Genomic DNA, 23,101 nt, shown 5'->3' with positions numbered 1-23,101 from the left:
CTATAAATATAAAAGCAATGTGATGTTATTGCATGATTTTTTTTATTGTCAGAATATTAAATTACAATAAAAAATATATAATAAATTAAAAATTAAAATTACACAAAAAAAACTACATTTCGTCTGGGAAATAATACAGTTCGGATTTGAACTTGCATCCCCATGAACACAGCAGCTTTGATATTATAAAAACATGCATATATCGTCAAGACAAATTCATTTCAAAATGATATTAAGTAAAGTCAAAGTTATAAAATTTAAGTCAAATCTTTTTACAATACACATAATTTCATAGCTGCTTTTCAGAAAGTTGTTCATACTTGTCAACCTGTATCACTCCGTTAATCTTTGAACCACAAATTAAGATATTTTTATTGTGACATATCATCCATCATAAAATGAATCCATATGAATCGAGCAGTTTTGTGAAATCTTGTGAATTTATATGACTGCTTTATATGATGAACAGATTTAATTTGGGATTTAAATATTGGCTGGTATGGTTGGTTTTGCTCCAAGGGAGAGTAAGTAACTCTCAAAAGGTATTATGAAAATATGATCAGGTGTTGTAGTTAAAACAGCTCAAACATGCATTTTTGTTTGAGATTAAGTCTTGTCTGTGAAACCGGGCAAAAGGGTTTTAATATGAATTAATTTCAAATCAAATATCTCTGATTTCCTTACTATATTATGTTGTTGTGCACTGTGGTAGAACATTATCAACCAAAATCTTTAACAATATAAGTAATTTTCAATCAAAATCTTTATCTTATTGTCAGTTTGCTCACCTCCAAGTAGTTTAAACGGGGAGCTGCTAGAAAGTCAACATATGCTTTTTTTTTTTTTTTTTTTTTTAAAACCCATCATGCTTTAAACAATATCATTCTTGTTTCTTCCCTAACGTCATTAAAGACTGGTATGCCTTTTTAAGTCACCTTTGCTATATTGGAGTACTGTTTCCATGGCACACTTCCTGTCAGAGTCCCATCGTATGCGAGCTGATCCTGTGCTCTCACTGTCCTGAGGCCACCAGCCCTGCCACAGGTACACTTCATGGTGATTATCCACCAAAAACAAGGCTAAAAGACAATCAAACACAAGTAGAGACATCATGACACTGCCACAGACATATCTCAGTTTTTAAATGAGTGTGAAGAATCCAATTTCCTTAATACATTATGCATGTAATGACTGTAGAAAAGCCTAATTAAATTGTAACTAACACCCACCCAGAATACCTAACAGTGCAAGTTAACAAGTTACATCAGACAGCACTCTTAACAGTGTTTAGTGAACATGAATATGTCAAGCACCTGGCTGAGTAGCTGTATACAAATCCTCCTGTAGGAAAGGCATCGAGTTGACCAAATTTGGTTCCCTAGATGGATACACAAACTCCACTGCCACAAACTCTCCTGAAGTGCTGCTTAACTGGAACAGCCGGGGAGTGAAGTTGAACTTTCCCGGATCTGAGAAACATGATAAATCCACAGAATCTTTTTAAGACATGTACAAATAAAAATAATACTATGTCCATTTAGAACAAATGCAAACAATCTCAAAATAAAATCACATATCTTTAGTGTAAACAGGCACATATTCAACCGAAAAACAGGGTAAGTTTCAAATAGTTGTTTTATTTAATATATACAGTCCTTATGTATTAAACTTGGTTTATGTACTAATATATCTGTACATTCGAATTAGAGGTTGATCAATGCTAGATTTAGCTAATAATGTGTTTAAAAGAAAGACAATAAACAGACAGTGCTGATAAAAAAAACAAAAATCTATATATTGAATGTAACAAAGTTAGCTTTCATCTTCCTGTCAAAAAGTGGCCCAGAAAGAAGAGGTAAGAGTTTATATTGAACAAAATGTTGGATACAGTTTATTGTGTAACCAATATAGCAATAATATCCAGGAAAATCTGTATGCATAATGCTAGACTTTTTGAAGTTTTCAAAAAATGAGGGAGATAAAATACAATATCTACATCTACAACATATTAAAAACAAACACGATAAAAGTAAACATTGCTAATAGATTATAAGCAATGGCTTTAAACGAATGTACAGTATTCACTGACCTCTAAAACCACGAGCCTGTGAAATGCACAACAGCACTGCATTTTTATTTTGAAATGTGCAGCACTCACGTTTAGTTTAATAATCACATTAGGCTGTATCACGATTCCTCCTTTTCCATCTCCAAACGCAAGATCTCTTAAAATGATAATTAAAGGAATAGTGAATAGTTCCAACTTGAGGGTGAGCAAGAAATTTCTCAAAACCTTTGTTGTACTATTTAGTATATTTAAGACTTTTTATGATCTTAAATTGATCATACTGAATTTAAAACTTCTTAAGGACCCGCAGGAATGCTGTAAATCACCTGCACGTCAGCTTGCAATCACACAGACACACGCTTCTCTGCTCACCCTGCAGCATGCAGTCATACGCCTTTCGATCTCTTCTTCCCAAGGCCTCCCAGAAGCCCTGTGGTTCAGCTCCCTCATCACACTCCTGGATGGACACCTTACTGCTGCTGTGAAGCCCCGCCTCCAGAGGACACCTGGAGACCAGAAAGTCTACGTCAGGGGTCTGCAACCTTTTTGAAGTGAAGTGCTATTGGTTTGTTTGCGTGCGAGTTGACTTACTGCTCTTTGATTTTGTTGGCAGCAGTACAACCTACATCACGTGTGTGGATCTGTGTTTTGCAGCCATGCCACAGGTACATGCTGGCTTTTGGGATGTTCAGGAGGATCATAGAGATGCGAGACCGTAAGCTGCTGCAGTGGCACACGACCTCTAGCAGATGGCCCTCTATGGGTTTCTCTCCTCTTACACAGTATAAGCGCCAGTCATCTGTAAAAATAAGGGAAATCGAGTCAAGGCCATAAGAAGTAATCTGTTCAAAATATGATTTTCAAGATGTAAAGTGTGTGGTAAAGCTAGCAAAAAACATTACTTTGTGCATTTTCTTCCTCCTCTTCTCTCTTTCCACCATGAACAATCATTCCTCCATTGAAGCACTGTAAGAAACAAGGAGGCTCCTTTCCCTGCTGTACCTGGACCTGCATAACAAGCATCATCTTAAAAAGACTTTTAACAAAACATTTCCATTTCAAAGAACTGCTGTTCTACTGAAAAACATAAAAAATATTGAAAAATATTAAGCATCACAACTCTTCCCAACATTGATAACAAATGTTCCTTCAAAATCAAACCAGCATATTAGAATAATTCTTGAAGGATCATGTGAAAATTCAGTTTTGCAGTCACAGAAAAAAAATTACAACTTATAATATATTTAAATGGAAAACCGTTATTACAATATTAACGTTTCACTGTATGTTTTTATTCAAATAAATGCAGCTTTGGTGAGCATAAGAGACTTTTGAAAACATTAAAAAAAGACTTACAGACCCCAAACTTTTAAACAGCAGTGCAGAAAAGGCTTAAGAACATCCTAAAAATTAGTTTTAAAGTATAAGATGATCCATAGTGAATACCTGAGCACCCCTCTCCTCATCCAGCTCTACAGTCATCAGTGCTGAGGTTCCCTTTTCATTCACAGTGGAGTTGCGACCCTGCCAGAAGAAATAACAACATTTCTCCTTCCCTGGACCGATGATCCGTTCTGAATGCAGTCTCTTGCCAACTGTGCAAAAAAGCAGAGTTTTGGATCACGGTCAAACAACATCTTGTGGTTTCAAAAAATTAACTTACGAGAGCAGTTGATTATAGATGGACTGTATGGTGGGGACACAGTGGGAATGATATCAGGTCATGGAGAGGAGGTTTCATTTAAATTAAATTAACATTAAATATTAAAAAGGTGCAAGTAAAGAATCCGGTGAATTTTATTTTATTTTTCCATTTAGTTTAATTTCCATTAGTTTACTTTTGGTGCTTAAACTTCTTTTAGTTAGTTCCCAGCGCACCCATTTAAGTTTTCCATCTTAAATTTATATTTTATTTCAATTACTGAAACTTTTTATTTTTATATTTTAGTTGACAAAAAAAACATTACAATGCGCACCTCCAACATACAACTCACCTGCTGTGCTGATCATGTACTTCCATTTGACCACATATGTGTCTCCTTCATGGAACTGACCAATGCTCTGTTTGGGTAGACGACTAGAAAAAGCAAGAGAGAGAGTGCTTGTATATGAAACCCCATTAATTTAATAGCCTTAACAAATAAATGATCCATCCTACCTGTAGTCAAACTCTAGAATGTGCCAGACATCAACAGATAACGTGCTGATCTCAAAATTACGCCCCTCGTCACCTTCCACCAATCCATAACCTCGTCCAACATCGACCCCATCCAGAACGGTCTTGACTGGCGTCCATACTGCAGTCAACATCAGTGACGCATCGTATGGCCGACATTCCCCTCCCCGGGGCTCCTAAAGAAATTAAACAACCAATTTTATTTGAAGTTTTGGAACATTTTAAATATATTCTGAAGTATTAAATTCAAATTTAGTCATTTATTTTATGCGAGTCTACCTTGTTTTCAACAACATGCGAGTCACCATTCTTCTTAATGGATTTCTTTGAGTCAGTCCAGTCCAAAAACTTTTCTTTAAAAAGAATAGTCTCATTGTGCTGAGTTAGCCTGCCAAACACAGCCCAGTCTGGTCGTCCCTGGCCTTTCCTATGAATAACAGATTCAGAAAAGACAATTGTTTTAATTTCATAAAGATTTTATACAAATCTGTATATAACTTCTCTATATAACTTCATAAGAGTAGAACAAAACAAAGCCATGAGATGTGAACACAGCATATATTTATTTTAGGAGAGATGCATCAGGTCTCAGAAATTCTGCTGGTAGTTTATGAACACTGAGATACTAAGCTACTGTTTTGACAGGTGTAGTAAGTTAAGCAACAGTAGCACAATTCTGACCTAAAAGGCCTGTGTGAATGAGCTTTAAAAGGTCACAAGTGCCAAAACTTGATCTATGATGGAACAGTATGCATTAGCACAGCCAAACATACTCTGCTCCAATTTGTACCTGGGTATAAGTGCATTGCACTCTCCAGGGTCCAGAGGATTAATATCACAGTTGGTGTAGTCAAAGGTGCCATTCCACAAGTGCTTTGCCAGTTGAAATGCCACTTTTCTCTGTGCCAGCGTCACCTCCTTACCATGCCATACGTAGACCTCACTACCAAAATCAAACACCAGCACCTAGATGTCAAACAAGAATAAAAAGTTGGTTTAAACTTGAATTTGCTTTACTTTAGTTCATATTATAATAATACCGAGTGTTTAGCAGATGTACAATATATTCATAATTGAACTGAATTTAATTTATTTTAATTTAATTTAATTGTCAGCTATTGGTCTAAGTACGCTAATATTTAAAGATGATAAATCATACCAAATATGACCATACACCCTAAAGTTTTTCAACTTCAAGCATGCAAACTTGTAGACTGTAGCTTATAATATGAATAAAATACTGTATATTGTTAGTTTAAATAACATCTTATTTCATTTCATCAAACCATCCCTAATATTAAATATGTAGTATTTTCAAGTACTTCTTCAGGGTTAAGCATGGAGCAGCGAGGAACTCGACCCCAGTAGTCATCTTCAGGAACAAGTTTATCCTCCATAAGCCTGTAGATACAGTTGGTTTCTACGACGGCACTCTCATAGACCTCATCTTCTTCTGGAGTGCCAGCGGCTGTAGGGTAGAGAGGGCCATATTAACAGGGACTGTAATAAGTAAAGTGGTAAACTGCTGTATCATCAGCATATTATGCTTGTGTACAAAAAAAGAAAACAGATGTTCAAACACTCCTCCTTCAGCAAAAGGAATTACAGATTAGTTTACCTTGATAACTGGCTTGGCCTCCAAGAATCTTCCAAAACTCTTTGGCAGCATGAGTGTGAGTGTTGGCACCTTCCTCAATGGTCTGCACATACGAGGCTCTGCATCCCAGGTCATGCTTGGTCTGAATGAATGTAGCTAACTCTGCGGCCTGCATGATACAGAATATAATAATAACTGTAATAAATATAATACAATACAGAAATAGACACACAAATATAATAATACAATACAGAAATACACACATGCTCAATTATTCAATTAAAAAAATAAAATAAATATATTTTATTTATTTATATATATATATATATATATATATATATATATATATATATATATATATATATATATATATATATATATATATATATATATATATATATATAGTTGTAAGCATCGATTACCGGGGTTCAAGCACTTTAAGACATTTAAGCACATAAGGAAAAAGACTGTATTTAACAAACCTGTAGCCAGCTAAATTAATGATTAAAAAGACCATTTTTTTTCAATTACAGGTAATTTACCATGGAATGATGTTCATTAACATTTATAGATTTTATAGCGCCACCTATAGTCCGATCTTCATAAAACTTTGCCTGCTTGTTTAGAATCGTCTGCCGCATGAGCTCACCAAGTTTGGTCAAGTTTTCATTTAGAAATTATAGGCTTTTGGGTATATTTGGACATGCCGCTTTTCTAAACGAACCATTATAGCAACCGAATTATAATTATTTTTTTGATAATTATTGATTAGAGAGTCCAGAGAGAATCGTGCTGTAGTGCTTAGATCGAGGTTGAGTGAAAAATCTAGGACTACTTAACCTTGGCTAGTAGATGCTCAAAATTCATCGGCCAATGGCAGCCATGTTTTTGAGATACACAAATGTCCTCTTAGACACTTGTGGCATTTTAGTAAAAGCAGCTCCGCGCCATGCGAACGTTTTTGCATCATGTCGTGACGGTGAGTCAAAAGTTAAACTTTTTTTGATAATTATTGATATTCACTCTCCAGAGAATCTTTCGCAAAAAACTAGTTTGCAAAAGTAGGTTTTTCAAAAAACTCAAAATACCTGAAAATCCAAGACGTGTTTTGTCTGTTGTGAGCCAAGGATTCCAATGATATAAGACGTGAGACATAAGACATTGAGTGATTTCGCACTTTTGATCGCTGTAGCATCACCATCAGGCCATTTTAGCAATTACAATAAGGATTCAGAACTATGCGCTTGAACCCCTAAAAAAACCTTTTCCATCAGTTTAAGACAATGACCATTTAATCACTGGTGAGATGTAGGTCAAACTCAGAGTTCAGTGACCTGCAGTCTGGATTGAACAATAATAGAAAGTTGTAAGAGAGACACAGGAGCTTTTACAATTCACCTCCTGCTTCCTGTACAACAATATGACACTTCCTTTGTGGTTAATTCTGTTTACTTCCTGCACGTGGGGGACTCACCAACATATGTATAGTACTGAAAACACCACAGCTGAGTACAGGATATGACAGATTTAATTGTAACAAATCCTTAGAACCAAAATAACATTTTTATATGGGTGGCTAATACTGACATTCTGTACTAAACAGCCAGTGTTATTTTAGTATTATTTATATACTATTATAGTGTTTATTAAAATTCTGAACCAGCTTTTGTCTTCAATTTTTATTTTCATTTTAGTTTACATTTTTAATTGTATTTAATTGTATTGTTTTCATTTTATTAGTTTTTTCCAACTTAAAAACTAAAATGTTACCTTGACCACTAACTGAAATAAAAAAAAGTTTTCAAAAAAAGAAGAATTTCGATTTAATATATTTATTTATACATTTCATTTTATTTAAACTTCAATTTTATTCATTTTAATTAACAATAACAATACTGCTAACAGCTGGATATTAAACAATGCTAAAGCGTGATGTGCATTTGTTGGTACATATCAGGACACACTCACTTTGGCCTTCTCAATAACATTTGCAAATTCTCCAATCCAGATGAAGCAATAATGAGGTGTGATCAAAAGGAAGCAGTCACCACTGTTCAAGGAGGAAGCTCTGGGCTCAACCAGTCTGGTCTGGACATGTCGTCGACCTGATTAAAATGCACAGAGAAATTGGGACACTATCAGTGCGAGTCATATGCTGAACCCCCTGATGTGAGGTGCAAACACACCAAGTGATTTGCTTGGACTGCACAGCTTTATCTTGGTTGAATTTTAAACTCAGAAGACACCCAAGTTATGATATATTACTATGAAATGTTATATTTTACTTTCATAAAATGTGCACTGAAAACAGTTCAAATCAACAAACTTCCCTCAAAACAGAAGATTACTGCAGTTGGCCATAATATGTTGTTGATGAACTGCTCGTGTTGTTCTCTTCATTAAGCCTATCTGGTTTCTTTCTCTCCGTTTTTATTAAGGACAGAATGTTGTTTTGGGAACATGCACATAGGTTTAGATTGAGAGGGATGCCTTATGAGGAATTGGTATCCAAAGCCCTTCTACATCCTACAACAGCTGTCCTCATAACAAAAGCAGAAGGTCTCATGCAAGATGGCTTCTCCCTCCTACATTTAAGTAAACAGCATCTATCATGGCTGTCTCACTGCCAAATAAGCACCGTCTCTACAGAAACAGCATACTCTATATGGCTAGCTGCTAATCAGAGACCATTAATCTTTATATGAAACATTGTTGTGAATAAAGCTGTGCCCAAACAAGGTCAGAACGGATAATGTTGATCAGCAGAGCCATCTGTAAAAGGAGCCCTCCACTCTGTCACTGAGCTGAAATATTGTGCATCACAAACAGCTGTTGTCATTGTCACTCACCTTTGACCTGAATGAGCATGAGTTTTTTATAGGGCATGGCACTGTTGTTGGAACTCTGCTCAGATGCATTCACACTTCGCAGACTCACACTGCTGAAGTTTTCCTTACTGGCCAATCCAGCAAGAGCAACCTCAGAGAAACCGCTGTTCTTATTCACTAAGAAAGAGAGGAAAAGAACAGAGACAAACAGCAAACGCATTAACTCTTAACTTCTAAAAGAGAGTAACTCAAACCAGTGTTTCATTGTATCTACACTATCCTCACTCTTACATTTGGAACAGTTTGCGTTAGTTTAGAGGCAAGAGATACAAAAAAAAAATATTCACAGAATCACCTAAGTCCTTGTGCAGAATTCTTTTTATTGTAGAAAAAGATGTCTAGTTAAAAAATGCTGTCACACAAACTGGCTGACTGAAATCCCAACACTATAACTAATTTTATACAACACAACTTTGTGGTCCTCGAATCTGATATTAGATATTAAGAGTCCAACAGAACTCCAGCAGCCGTTTCACTGTTTGTGTCACTCTTACCGTTGGGCAAATCTAACGGTTGTCTTTGGTCTCATTAAGCTATTATTTGTTCCAGAGCAAATAGTTTTGGTAATATCTCATCATCTTTATGTTACTTCAATGCAGTATATCAGAGTGCTGCCTTTGTACTTTTGACCAAATTGCCTTTTATGATGGATGTTGTTTTTGTTTTTTTAAATATTATTATTCAATAACTAATATTTTATATAAATAATAGTAGTATTTAGTATTAGGAAATGGTGTCTGTGTGTTCGTGATGGTGATTTTAGTTACATTGTTCCGCCATTAGATGGCGACAAGAGACTTTTCACGAGTCAGCAGTAAACACTTTTAAATTGAAAAATACTAAAGCACAGTTTTGAGCAAGGAAGTTATTTTTACTTTCAAAAAGCTTGTATGCAGCCAACAAATGCACCGAGCTGAGCTGTCATCAGAAATCACCCTTAACATATGAAAGGATAGTACGAGCCTATCGGACATTCATACTAATTGTGAATATGAGATTGATCTGAAGAATAAATGCTGTATCAGATGCATTTGTCTCATAAAACTCTACTATACATACTACACCGCTTTTAATACCATAATACAATATGCTTTTAAGGAAGCAACTCAACGTTCCTTTATTGCTAGTTCTAAAGAGATGTTTTGGAATTAGTAACGGAGGCTTGGGCTCAGCCGTTAAACTGTTAAATTTAGATTTGAATCCGTGGCGGAAAGTAGTAGTTCTGCATAAAAGAGGGCTTTAAAGACACTCCGTTATAATTGTTTATGCATTTACACACATATGCCGTCGAAATGTTGTATAAACGCAATATCACACTCGTAGATGTGAGATATGGCTGTATATCGGCATGCTGTGATTACCTACGGCACTTGGCCTGCATCACAGCCGTTCAGATATACAGCCATAGCTCACGTCTACTCGTGTGATATTGCTTATATAAATGTGCATATTTAAAAGAAACAGGTTCATAAACTGAGTAGTCCAATTCTACACCCTTCTTCAATCACTCACTCTTTTCCTGTTTCATCCTCTTGCTCTCCAGAAGGCCGATATTCAGTCTCTGTTCGGTGTACTCATGTCTGATGTCCTCCCGAACGGCCAGCATTTTCAGGGGGTTTTTAGATGACTGAACGTTTCTGGTTGGCCGTACTGCACGCTTGTGCTGCACCATGTTTGAAGTCAACCTAAAAAAAAAAAAAAATACAAAATGTATTTGTCAAGCTGCAAATAAACAAATTAATATTCTAAAACAAAAATATGGCTGTTTGTACAATGACGACTCCAGCACCCACTCATAGCACCACAATTGCTACATGATATTTCTTTTGGCTTTACCTGGGCGACTGCACTCCAAAAATGGCATCAAAATCGTCATTGATTTCCACCCTGCTAGTGATCTTGGCCATATCCTCTGTGTGTCGATAAAACTTATCGAAGATCTCATCATCTACAGTCATGACCTCTTTAACAGACTTCTCTGTGACTGCAATCGTGGCCTCTTGAAGTCCTAAAACTAAGAAATGTATAAAAACATTAAGAATAAACTGAATAAAGTTGATATAGGAGAAAATCATTACATACAGTTCATTACATATTTTCTTTTCACACTCACCTTTACTATTGAGCCGACCAAGGAATGACTCCAACTGTTCCAGCTTCTTGTCTGACTCCAGCTTCATGTCCTGTTTGACTTCTATCTCTGCTTACGAAAATACAGCAGTGATATATGTATGCATATATGACATATAAATATAAAAATATATATGCCAGATATAGTAGAAAGAGAACAGAAAATACAATTGGAAAAAAAGGTAAAGAGACCAGGAAATGATACAATCTGGACTTGATGAGTACAATATGGCTTCTCACCTTCATGTGGCTTTGAAATGGTATGGGAGGCATTCTTGTTTTTACAGGACAGAGGGGACAGCACTGGATTTGTGAGCACAGAGGGGGCTGCCAGACCTGGGAGAGAGAAAACAGAGGAGAAAGTTTCACACGGTTACAAAGCAAAACTATATGCATCAAAACTATATGTCCACCTAGTCCACCAATGTTAAATTACATTAAAAAGTCTCAATTCGTCTCCCTGCTGTGAAGCAATGCGTGTATTTTTCACTAACCTTTTTTAACCATACGTCCAGCCACTGTAAACTGAGTGGAGTCATTGGATGCTCTGTAACCTTTGAACTTCCAGGCATCCTCTTGTGCGGTGATGAGCTGCTTGCGTTCCTGAATAGACATCTCGATTCGCTCAACCTGCTGACTCTCCACGACCTCATTTCCCATCCTCTGAGATGACAAATGAGAAAAAATTAAGCATTTACATCAATATCAGGCTGAAACATGTTCACACTTTAATTTAAATAGCTTTTTAATAATTTTTTATCTAAAAGTGATGCTTAGTTGATAAACATTATGATTGTAAAAGTAGTGAGAGAAACATCTCAAAATATTCAGCCAAGAAAAACACTCAAAACTGAAAATAACTTTCAGTATACACACTTAGCCACCGTTTTCCTAACATTAACCTGGAAATGAACCAAATCGAAAGCATCTATATAACTGAAAATTTATATGTAGTCAAAATTTTGATGCCAAAAAATGATACCAAATCAACACCACAAAACCACTTAACATGCATACGTTTACATACATTACAACAAGTCTTATTGTTGTGCTATGGAGGAATAGTGGATGTGTGTTTGGGGGTGAGAGGCACCTTCCGTCTCCAGGGGTGACGCTCATCCACCTGCACGGGCAGGGGGGTAGCCTTCACACAGAGGGAAGAGCAGGAAGACAGATGGGAAGAAAGGGAGATGAGAAAAGAATGGAAAGAAAGGATAAAAGGTGAGAGGATGCATGCTAGACTAAAACGATTCCTATTAATAGACATAGGAAGGTGATTCTTCACTGCACCGCTGACCTGTTATCCTATCAGTTAGTCAAGATAATGAAGATGGTAGAAAGATTTTAATATACAGGCCTAAAGGTTTAAGCATTAAGTGAAGTATATGAAATGTATATAAAAAATTACACAAAGTTACTTAAAGATCAAGAGTTACCTAGAAGACAAGGCACTGTCAAGGAGACAAGAACTGAGAGTGCTCATCAAATTAACCCAAGAAATACAAGAATATAATTTCTTAAACATCATGAAATACTGCATTGTTACACTGTACAGAATATAAAATATTCAGTGAAATAGTTTTTAATAATAATTACTTATAAGAAAAAAAGTGTGTGTACTTTTCTAAATACACAGGCAATGAAATTCTATCCCTGAAACACTGTCCCTGTATTTTGTATGGTGGACTTCTGGTCTGACGTGTTTTTTAATCATAAATTTAAAAGGATTGTGTAAAAAGTAAAAATGGAAAAAGAGAAAAATATTAGTGGTCAAGAGAGGCTCTGTCAGTATCAGAGGGCGGAATGAGGAGGATAGTTTACATTGGGTGTTTTTGCTCACCTTGGGGAGGATTGCTATTTGATCCAGTGGTTCAGAGGCACACGAAAAGGAGGAGGAAAAGACAGGATCCTACAGAGAAGACAGAGAGGGGAAGCAAGACAAAAGATGAAGAGACATACAAAATAGTAGGGAATGAAGAGGAAGTCCAGGGAAAGACAGCAGGCAGGTGACACAGGTCTTAGACAAAATGTCACACCTAAATAACCACATGACCTCTAAACAAGACAAAGTAATTTGCTACAATGCTATGGTCAAATCTAAAATACAACACAATCACCAGCCTTGTACAACCACCCTGAATCTAATGATGATGAAATCGTTCTCCAAACTTCAAGAGAAACCCTAATGGAAAGTACAAGAATCAAATGAAATAAGTGGGCAGATACAGTACTGTAAATAAATCACAAATTCACAGGCTCATCAGGCTGTCACTGTGTAAAATTTACAACTAAAGCTAACTGAAAGCCTGAAGTCTATCTATAAGAGTGGTTGAACAAGGCAATTAATACCACACCATAAACACCAATACCACACCAAGTCACCATTGGGTAAAAGGACAAAGCCACCACAATGGCTGTTAAAAAATAATAGAAAATATATTGTGACATTGCAGAATGTAGCATGGTAGCAATGTGAGAGGAACAAGCAAATTAAATCACCACCACAAGCAACTGGGTAATCCCGAGTTGACAACAAGGTCCGAAACACCACGACAGCACACTGACGTTACCGTGATTACAAGGACTAAACACAAAAAGAAAACCATAACCCTTGTACACTGGCAATACCCGTGCTAAGCCTGTTAGCACAGAGACCAACAGCCTTACCCAAAGTTGATCAGACACGGCAAAGTCATCAATTATCATCCCATCATCCTACAAAAAGGGGTAAAATGAACAGGGGAGAAATGATCGCCTACTAAAAGCTTGGATACTGAACTTAACCTTGAATCTGGTTACTGTGAAGAATAAACATGTTCATTATGCAGTCTGAAGATGCTACCTGCACTAATTCTAATAAAAAAGTAGCTCAATATTATTAAAATGCTACTCATTTTAGAAGTTAACTAAATTATTTAAATCAGCATGAAATACTGTATAAACGTATTCTGATCTACAAGTATTAAAGTTGCAATGAAAATGAATAAAACTGAATATTTTTTCCCCATATTGACATGTAAATCTGAGTGAAACAATTGATTGAATGGAGGCAGATCTGAATGAGAGCTTGCAGTTTATTGTGAGAAAGGGAAGGGTTAAGTAGTCAATGACTGGAGAAGATCTGCATACATCACCACAAGATCGAGTTATGATATACACTATATTGCCAAAAGTATTGGGTCACCCCCTTCTAATGAACAGGTTTGATTACTTTAGTGTATTTTAATTCAAAAGTACGAGGTCAAAACAAATTAAATTAATTGTAATTTCAAGTCGACTTTAATGCTGGTGGAATGGAGATCTTGTAATCTTTTAAAGAAACTACGATTGCTAAATCTGATCTGCCAGATCTTCAGCAGAGTATTCGCTCTAATGATAGCCAATTTCCTATGCTGAACTTTGTGATAAAGTGATGTCATAACGAAAATCACATTATAGCATTTATGCAACCTGAAGATATCAAAACCCTGCAGTGGAGTGACTGAAACAGTCTAGAGAATAAATCCAAACAGAGAAAAGCATGTGAAACCTCACCACATCCCCCACCATTCTAGAGAATTAGTATCAAGCATGCAAAGTTTTTAAAAGTTTTATTGTAATAAAAAAAAAAAAAAAACATGCAGTAAAGTAGTGGACTAGCAGAAAGACAGAGATTAACCAGGTTAAGAACACACTGTATCAAACATACAAATAATCCAGAACCCTTATAAAAATGACGTACATATACATGATGACCACGTGACCTCTACCAGCCCTATTAAAACCTTTTTTTAATGTCAGTCACAATTATTTAAGATTGGATAAATGCATCTAATTTGATCATTTAGAAACATCATAAACAATCAGACTACACTATTTAAAAGTAAATAAATTGCTAGCTCTGAGAAAACCTGTCTGCTATAGAGATTGTGTGCAGATTAGAACTCTTGAGTTTCACACAGAAACAAATAAAATAAAAATTTTAAAACAATTTGAAAGTGACCCATGCACACCACAAAACCATGCAAACAGAAAGGACAGAATAAAGTGAAATGATACAAGATAAGAAAACAATAAATAGCACTAACCCTTCTCTGTTTAGAGTTACTCAACTGCACAAAGGCCAGTTCTAAGATGAAATGCTGGACTATGCAACAAATGCACACTAAACCACTAAATCACAAAAATCAACCAGTTGCATGATATTTGCTCTGCATCAACCGGAGCTGATAATACAAGATGTTACTAATATATATATATATATATATATATATATATATATATATATATATATATATATATATATATATATATATATATATATATATATATATATATATATATATATATATATATATATATATATATACACATACACACATACATCAATCTAACACAACAGCTGTTGAATACACACTGTATATGAAAGTAGACAACGCACCATGACCTATGACCTGTACGATCAGCTGAGACAGTTCAAGGTTCAGAGGTTACCTTCTTCTTGAAGCTCTGCTCCACTTCCCATAGCTGGGCGTGTCTTTCAGACACAGCAACCTTCACCACATCCTGTTTTTTATTTATCCTGTTCCTCCAGTCTTCCTCTCCACTCTTCTTCAACAGAACCAGCCTGCGAGAGACAGAACCATGTGTCATTATGAATTCTAGAATGATTTAATGATCTAAAAACCTTATATACACTTTTAAATGCTTGAAATTAATTTTGTAGATGCATTTACTAATTAATAAGTGTGTAGACTTTTACATTTCTTCACAAAAACATTTAATGGATGTGAAGGACCAGATAGTGAAGCAGATAACAAGAGCCAAGCATGCTTGGGAACTCCAACACTTTTGAAAAGCAATCCAGGAGGATTCCTTAACCAAGTAGTGCAGTACTGTAATCTAAACAAATGGTATCCACGTCAAAGGAGCTAATATATCAGATGAAGTTTAAATTTTTTTGGTATGTAAACGTAATGGTAAAAAATGATATATTGAAAAACAATTAGGTGTGTTGAAACTTTTTGTGTAACTAAACATGCATGGCAAACAAATTTATGTTGCAAATTATTATCTGTGAAAAAGTTACAAATCAACAACAAATAGGCATTTTTAATGCTCAATGACAAGTGTCATTGCTCATCTTTTCAAGTGTGGCTATATATATTTTGTATTTATGCAGATGAGTTGTTTTCATTATGTCATTAATCAGCTTGCGTCAGCTTGCTTCCTATGGCAACAGACAGATGCCCATAAGTTACACAATACTTTGATCTCAAACCAGACATGGTAGAACAGCTCTTACAAAACTAAAACCAATCTATACAGAGTTATACACAATATAGTGTTACACTGAACTGGAATATGCTACACTCAGTAAGGTTTTTCTCTAATATGTGTCCTCCTCCATCTGTGTGCTTCCTGTCAGACCACAATACGAAGAGGCAGTCAGATGGCACGAAGACATTACCGCAGCATCATTACTATCGACAATGACCTAGTTTATAGTCAAAAATGTTATGTAAGGACTTGGAGCATCTGATGTTTCCATTTCTAACGTATTTTTTCTCTCAGTTCTCATTCTAAACAGAATGACTGAACTGACATATATTCAAAAGACAACCCACTTTCCCCAAATAGTCAAAGTGGAACACACACACAGAAAAGTCTATGCCAGCAATGTCCTGCTTTATACAGAAATAGAAGGATATCGGTTTTCAATATACATCTATAAGTATACATTTACCTATGCAAGGGAAAACACTAACATATGACATTCTGCTGACTTCTCCTATCACCACATAATTAACTTTACAAACTCTTCAAAGATGTCATTTTTTATATTTAATGCTTTCATTCACCTCTCTTTGATGGACATCTGTCTGGTAGACATGATGTCTGAGAGCTTGTCTCCCTCCTCTGTTTTAAAGTCAGTCTCCTGCTCGTCTTCTCTCCTGTTGTCCTCCGAGGGGTGTCCGGCAGACTCTGTGAGCGTGTGCAGTGCGAGAGAGCCGCTCCGTAAAGAGGATGAGCCCTGCGATACAGCTGCCGCTGCACGTACTGAAGCTGTGTGCACAGGAAGATCTGTTAAACACAGACACAGGAAAGGGTTAGAGCAGTCCCAGTGATACACATCAATAACAGCTCACTGACAGGCGGAGCCAATACAGACAAATACAAACATAGCCAAACTCTCTCACACACACTGTCAAGAGTTAACGCTCGCTCGAGCATGTGAATACACACATAGTAAAACTGATGAATATGTAACACAGGAAATGAGTGTCAGTTTCTAAGCATAAAGGGAAGCTTTGTTGTTCATGCTGCAACCATGTGGCTTAGACAGACATCTTTCTGTGTTTTCAAATGGGGAAAAGTTTAAAACCACCAGCCTGAATGACACCAAACAGGAAGACTCTACAGAACAGACACACATGAGAGATAGATAGATATATATATATATATATATATATATAGATATATATATATATATATATAGATATATAGATATATAGATATATAAATATATAAATAAAAGATCTTACCGACTCCACTAAATGTTTGCTTGGAAGTATTATTTATAATGATATCAGATATATTTGGCATATTTAGTAAATATCCAATGACAGCTGTGACCTGACTTCTCTCCCAGAGGGCTATCTGTCCTATTTAGGGGCTCATCTTACCCAAACAGTGAGACAAAATTAAATTACAACTAAATAAACAACGGCATCCATCCATTTCCCCTAATAATAAAATGTATTGGATGATGCTTCCCCAACTTGTACATGTTTCACTGTATGCGTCTAACTATATATGTATATCAGTAAATGTGCACTGCTCTTACAGAGAGCATCTTGCCATATTATTAACTAGGAAAAACAGGTAAGAAAAAATACAAAAGAAAAGAGGAGTTAAATAATAATACCTAGAAGTACAGAAATGTATGAGAAGATGTGCCACTTAGAAAACATACACATCACCTATATTTCTCTACCTGATATGGCTGCCTTTGACTTGTGCTCTCCATCGGTTTCTGAAGGGTCTTGAGGGGTCACCAGAGCCTCACTGTGCCCTTTATACTCCGGTTGAGAGTGTGGTGTCTGTTTCATGCTCTCTGGAGAGGGGAGCTTCCTCTTCCCCATGCTCAATAACTGCTTTTCTCCTTGGGCCACCGGGAACACATCTGGATTCTGATGAGCAGTTTGAGCTTGGTAAGGTGGGGAGAGGGTCTGCTCATAGTAGGCAGGGCCAGATACATTGGGCATGGTCAGGTGGATGTCACCAGCATGTTCAGTGGAAACGGTCGAAGATCTCAGGGCCGAGGTAGAGGTGGATGCAAATCGAGCTCCACCTGCAGGCTGCAGCTACAAGAGAACAATAAAAGAGAAGGATGAAGAGTTTGAGCAGAAAAGGAAAGGGCAGAAGATTTGAGTGAACAGTATGAGAAAGATTAGAACAAAAAGTGAGTCAGCATGGGCAGGAAACAGCACATTCATCAACAGTCAGCCTCTGATTAGTCAGCATGATTGACGTGTGTCTGCTGATGAACTAAGTGCATTTCCTGTAGCTGAAAGCCAAGCAACAAATCAGCCAATAACAAAAGCATTCACAAAGCCATGCCCTTTATATACTGAACCCGACTGTTCCCATCATGCCCTCAGAAACAGACACACTGACTCACAGACACAATCAATTAAATTCACCACTACTGTGTCAGCAGAGCTTTAGGCAGAGTTGCGGTGTACATTCAGAATAAGATCATTGATTTCCAAATAAAGTAAGGATTCAGCACTGACACATTTATCCTAAAAACAGTCAAAACCTCCCACTCATTCATTAGAGAGTCTTCATAGGCAACAACACAGAACATCTTCAATGACAACAACTGAAACACAACCGACTTTCCTTAGAGAACTGCTTGATCGCAATGCATGGAGTGTGACAATTTAAATATTCATATAATAGTAAGTATAGAAAAGAACAATAATGAATAGGGGAGGGCAGTATGTGGGAAATGTTACTGTAAAAGCAACAGTGTCTTACTGCAGCTGAAAACAACAAAGAGCCTCTTTATCTTTTTAAGTAACATTTAATACATTCTGCATTATGATACAGGTTTGTTTGTTGGGTAGGATTGCTTTCTCACCACAAACAACCACCCCAGTGTTTTCAATCGGGCAGAGACACGATAAGAATGATTATTTTAGTAACCGAACGTTTACTGTGTTCATATATGCCTAAATGAACCGAACTAAGGGAGAAAACACGCCAGATTCCAAAACAAATGCTCCAAGTGTGAGAAAGCCCAAAAAGTGATTAAAAACGGGCTATACTAATAGTTCACTATAGCCCACAGTGATAAGAAATAGTTCTCTCTTGACTCAAGACACATTCCAGTCTGTATTTTCACAAAATGTTTCCATGCTTCGTTACAGAATCAAATCACAGAAAGCAAAACACACTGTAGCAAATTTCTTTGCAGAGTAACCCAGCACTAATGATGTGTACACATTAAACATAATAAACAGACAAAAACATCATATCTGTTAACATTTCTCAGCTCCATTTCAAAAGCACAAAGACTGCGAAGCCTGTACTTGATCTACCAGCAATCTAGAACTACATTCACAAACAGAAGCATTTACTTCCATGCCTTCTTTGGGGCTGTACAATCATCTAAGCAAGATGCTTAAAAGAAACGCCAGAATTCAGTCTACTGGCACATAGGGACATACGTAAATGCTGAAGCATTAGGACGACTGCTTCTAAGACACGGGACAATGGTTTTACTGCAGGCTGAGTAAAACCTTGGTTTCTATGAAATATCCTACGGTTCTAGAGGACTTGGGTATCCCCACATGTTCCAGATCACTCAGAAGCTCTGAGAACTCCGATTCCTCGTCAAACATCTCAGAATTAGAATCATCCTGCATCAGAGACAAATCCCTTCAAATGCTCAATCACTGCAAAAAATGGTTTATCTTACTTAGTATTTTTGTCTTGTTTTTAGTCAAAATATATCTAAAAAACTAAATATCTTAAGTAATTTTGCTTATCTAGTAAAAGTATCTTGATTTAGATTTTTTAGATATATTTTGACTAGAAACAAGACAAAAATACTAAGTAAGATAAACCATTTTTTGCAGTATATGTGTCTGTGTGTGTTGAACTAAGATTGATTGCATGTCTGTGGATGTAATACTTTAACATATGCCCAACAAACTTAAATCAGGGCACATGAGCAAAAATATAATAACAACATTCCTAAACATTTCGGTTGAATAGAAAAAAAATCCTTATAATGTGACAAACATTAATACTTTGCAGAACATAATTTTTAAAGGCTGCAATTAAGTATTAAAAACAAAGGCTGCAATAAAGTATTAAAAAAAAAAAAAAAAAAAAGTACCTACTCTGAGAATGTAATTCATCAGCCAGCGACTTCTTAACCCCCGATTTCTGTCTGACTTGCTTTATAGCTTCATTGTTTTAGTCTTTTCTCTTCTGCTCCAGTATTTAACTGACATACACTATATGGCCAAAAGCATGTGCACACCTAAAGATCACACCCATATGTACTTAATTTAATGACCAGTCATGATTCATGATTTAAATTACATGAGTAATGTACTAAACTGATACAATTCCCAAATGTGGCATGAACAAGCATGATCTGATTGTTTAATGAAGAGACGGATGTGTTACATACCTGTTCAACCTCTCCTAGTGTGATAGGCTGAGTCTGGTAGCGGGCATTACTTCTACGTGACCGAGTGTCTCCCTTGGCCCGAGGGCCGTGGCTGGATGGCTGTGCCAGGCGGTTGAATAGTGCCATCTTCTCTGCCAGACTCAGCGTGGAAAGGTCTGGCTCCTCTTGGCCATCCTCCCCCGGAGATGCATGGCGAGCTCGATCTGTATCCACTGCCTCCTGAGCCAGTCGAACCTCTCTGGCCTGTTCCCTCACCATGGAGTTCTGCTGAGATGATGCCTGCAAGCTGTATGGCACATCAACACCAGATATTTCAGGAACGCTCAGTGTGTTTCATATTAATTCCATTATATTACCTGTAAGGCTGGGCTGCATGACTGTATTTATCATATATAATTATGATAATACTAAAGAATTACAACATTGTGTAAATAACTACTTACACGTGCATGCATAGAATATACAAGAAATTGTGATTCATGTTACAGTATGAAAAAAGCACTGTAAAGGCAACCACAAACAAACATTTTGGATGTGTTGTTCTTTCAGCAGTCAATTTATCCACACAAATGAATAAACATCTGTGTTAAACATTTTCAAGCACAAATAATAAATAAAACATTTCTTAATATTAAGATTATAGTAGCACGTGCAGATAAACATGTCATGAATTTTATATGCTGAACATTGCTGATGAAGCAAAAAAAAACAAGCGACATGACTCAATTCAGACGCATTTAACAACTGTTACCATTTCACGAAATTACAAATCATTAATAACATATATTATAGCTCAACACAAGTCAGTGATGATCACGATAAGTTTATTTGTAGTCATGAAATTGTGGGTGTGCTTTTGAAATTCTCACTCTTTAATTCTAGCAACTTAACTAACGCTCTGTATTGGCCTGAAAATACCACAAGAGGGTGCTGGTTCTTAATTTGACTTTTCAAAGTTGTAAATAAAATCAAATGTGTATATTAAAGTGACTTCTGAAGAATCATGTGACATTGAAGACTCTATTTTAAAATATATCTTAAAATAGGAAACAATTATGTTAAATAGTAATGATATTTCACAATACAATTGTTGAGCGCTTTCATCATGATGCATGAATCTAAAGAAATAGAGACATTTTTGTAAAGACAAATCTGTGAACATGCAAGCTCTCAGTGACAAACATTAGTATTGATAAGAGTGACAATGCCTGTGTTACACACACACACACATGCTCATAGGAGTGTCTAAATGCATGTCTTGGGTACCTGGATTTGGTCACAGATCTGCTGACTAGAGTGGGACTAGGAACACGCGTTACAGAGGTTTGTACAGTCACAGGCTGTGACAAATGGCCAGGGACACTTTAAACCACACAGAGCAGAAGAAAAGAAACAGACACAGGAAAAAAACTGAAGGAAACTGAAGAAAACAGATCATAGCTACATACACCACATGAAAGAAAAGGAAAGGATAGAATTTAAAGGGAAAAAAAACGTGTACAGACTGCTATTCTATTCATAGCACACCTGTACATAGAATGGGTCTATTTTTGTTTATTTATATATACACATTAGTGCATTTTATTCACATATCTTTACTTTTGTTATCTGTGTGCTGTTGTTGTCTCTGTGTACTGCAAGCTTCTGTCACCAAAACATACATACGTGGCAATAAAGCGCTTTCTGACTGATTCATTTGTTGACTGATACATATATGATGCTTACACTACAATTTGGAGTCATTAACTTTTTTCTTTTAAAAGATACAACTTTATTAAATTTTAAATTGACCAAAAGTGACAGTAAAGACTTGTATATTGTTACAAAAGATTTATACTTTAAATAAATGCTGTTCTTTTGAATTTTCAATTCATCAAAGAATAAGGAAAAAAGTTTCACGATTTCCACCAAAATATTAAATATTAAAACCGCACAACTGTTTTAAACAATGATTCTTGAGCACGAAATCAGCATGTTAGACTGATTGAGCAGGGACTGGAATAAATAACATTTGAAAAAATATTAAAATAGAAACCAGTTATTTTAAATTGTAATATTTCACAACGTTGCTGTTTTTACTGTATTTTTGATCAAATATCTTGCCAAATCTTTGATATATTCATGTTGATGTAAATGTTGAAGCTAACAAGTGTAAACATTTGGGGGATTTTTGTGCCCTCAATCTGAATTATTGAACATGCCATAAACTATAAAACTTACGTAGCAGCAATGACTACTTCCTCCGAGGTGACGGGCTGAGTGTGGGAGCGATCCTGACCTCTCCTCAGCCTCCGTTCAACAGCAGGGTTACGGCTCCATGCCTTCAAAACTGAACCATCTGAAGTCTTTTCAAGCTCCTAAGAAACAGAAAGACTTTATAGGAAAGCTTTGCACAATAACTTCTAACAAGATTAATAAAACACTAAAATGCTGCATTTGACTGAGGAACTTTACAAGCTTGTTCAAGATATCAGATGTTTTTCCTTTAACTCAGGTTTCTATAAGACTCACTAAATTGTGTTGGTCACAATTTGTTGTTTCAAATGTCATA

General features: G+C 36.1%; 1 protein-coding gene across 3 annotated transcripts in view; it reads right to left on the bottom strand.

Annotated features, from left to right (window-relative positions):
• The window catches only part of LOC306852449 (supervillin-like), a 71,820-nt gene that overhangs the window by 5,402 nt on the left and 43,317 nt on the right, over positions 1 to 23,101 (bottom strand). For 2 of the 3 annotated variants that reach the window (XM_079389299.1, XM_079389300.1), the window contains 25 exons: positions 22,771 to 22,907; positions 20,551 to 20,836; positions 17,836 to 18,205; positions 16,700 to 16,922; positions 15,333 to 15,465; positions 12,700 to 12,768; positions 11,354 to 11,522; positions 11,100 to 11,195; positions 10,843 to 10,929; positions 10,566 to 10,743; positions 10,242 to 10,414; positions 8,691 to 8,846; positions 7,810 to 7,946; positions 5,863 to 6,010; positions 5,567 to 5,712; positions 5,035 to 5,210; positions 4,524 to 4,671; positions 4,227 to 4,420; positions 4,063 to 4,145; positions 3,515 to 3,663; positions 2,971 to 3,076; positions 2,660 to 2,867; positions 2,441 to 2,574; positions 1,314 to 1,469; positions 936 to 1,079 (listed from right to left, as the gene is read on the bottom strand). In XM_079389299.1, the coding sequence (XP_079245425.1) occupies positions 936 to 1,079; positions 1,314 to 1,469; positions 2,441 to 2,574; positions 2,660 to 2,867; positions 2,971 to 3,076; positions 3,515 to 3,663; positions 4,063 to 4,145; positions 4,227 to 4,420; positions 4,524 to 4,671; positions 5,035 to 5,210; positions 5,567 to 5,712; positions 5,863 to 6,010; positions 7,810 to 7,946; positions 8,691 to 8,846; positions 10,242 to 10,414; positions 10,566 to 10,743; positions 10,843 to 10,929; positions 11,100 to 11,195; positions 11,354 to 11,522; positions 12,700 to 12,768; positions 15,333 to 15,465; positions 16,700 to 16,922; positions 17,836 to 18,205; positions 20,551 to 20,836; positions 22,771 to 22,907 (4,006 nt within the window). Of the gene's footprint in view, positions 1 to 935; positions 1,080 to 1,313; positions 1,470 to 2,440; positions 2,575 to 2,659; positions 2,868 to 2,970; positions 3,077 to 3,514; positions 3,664 to 4,062; positions 4,146 to 4,226; positions 4,421 to 4,523; positions 4,672 to 5,034; positions 5,211 to 5,566; positions 5,713 to 5,862; positions 6,011 to 7,809; positions 7,947 to 8,690; positions 8,847 to 10,241; positions 10,415 to 10,565; positions 10,744 to 10,842; positions 10,930 to 11,099; positions 11,196 to 11,353; positions 11,523 to 11,952; positions 12,004 to 12,699; positions 12,769 to 15,332; positions 15,466 to 16,699; positions 16,923 to 17,835; positions 18,206 to 20,550; positions 20,837 to 21,816; positions 21,913 to 22,770; positions 22,908 to 23,101 lie in introns of all 3 variants that reach the window. The other variant, XM_079389298.1, reaches the window with a different exon arrangement.

Source organism: Barbus barbus (assembly GCF_936440315.1).
Source record: "Barbus barbus genome assembly, chromosome: 32".
NCBI classification, from domain to species: domain Eukaryota; kingdom Metazoa; phylum Chordata; class Actinopteri; order Cypriniformes; family Cyprinidae; genus Barbus; species Barbus barbus.
The sequence above is the reverse complement of the archived record's forward strand: the minus strand, read 5'-3'. Positions and strand labels throughout refer to the sequence as shown.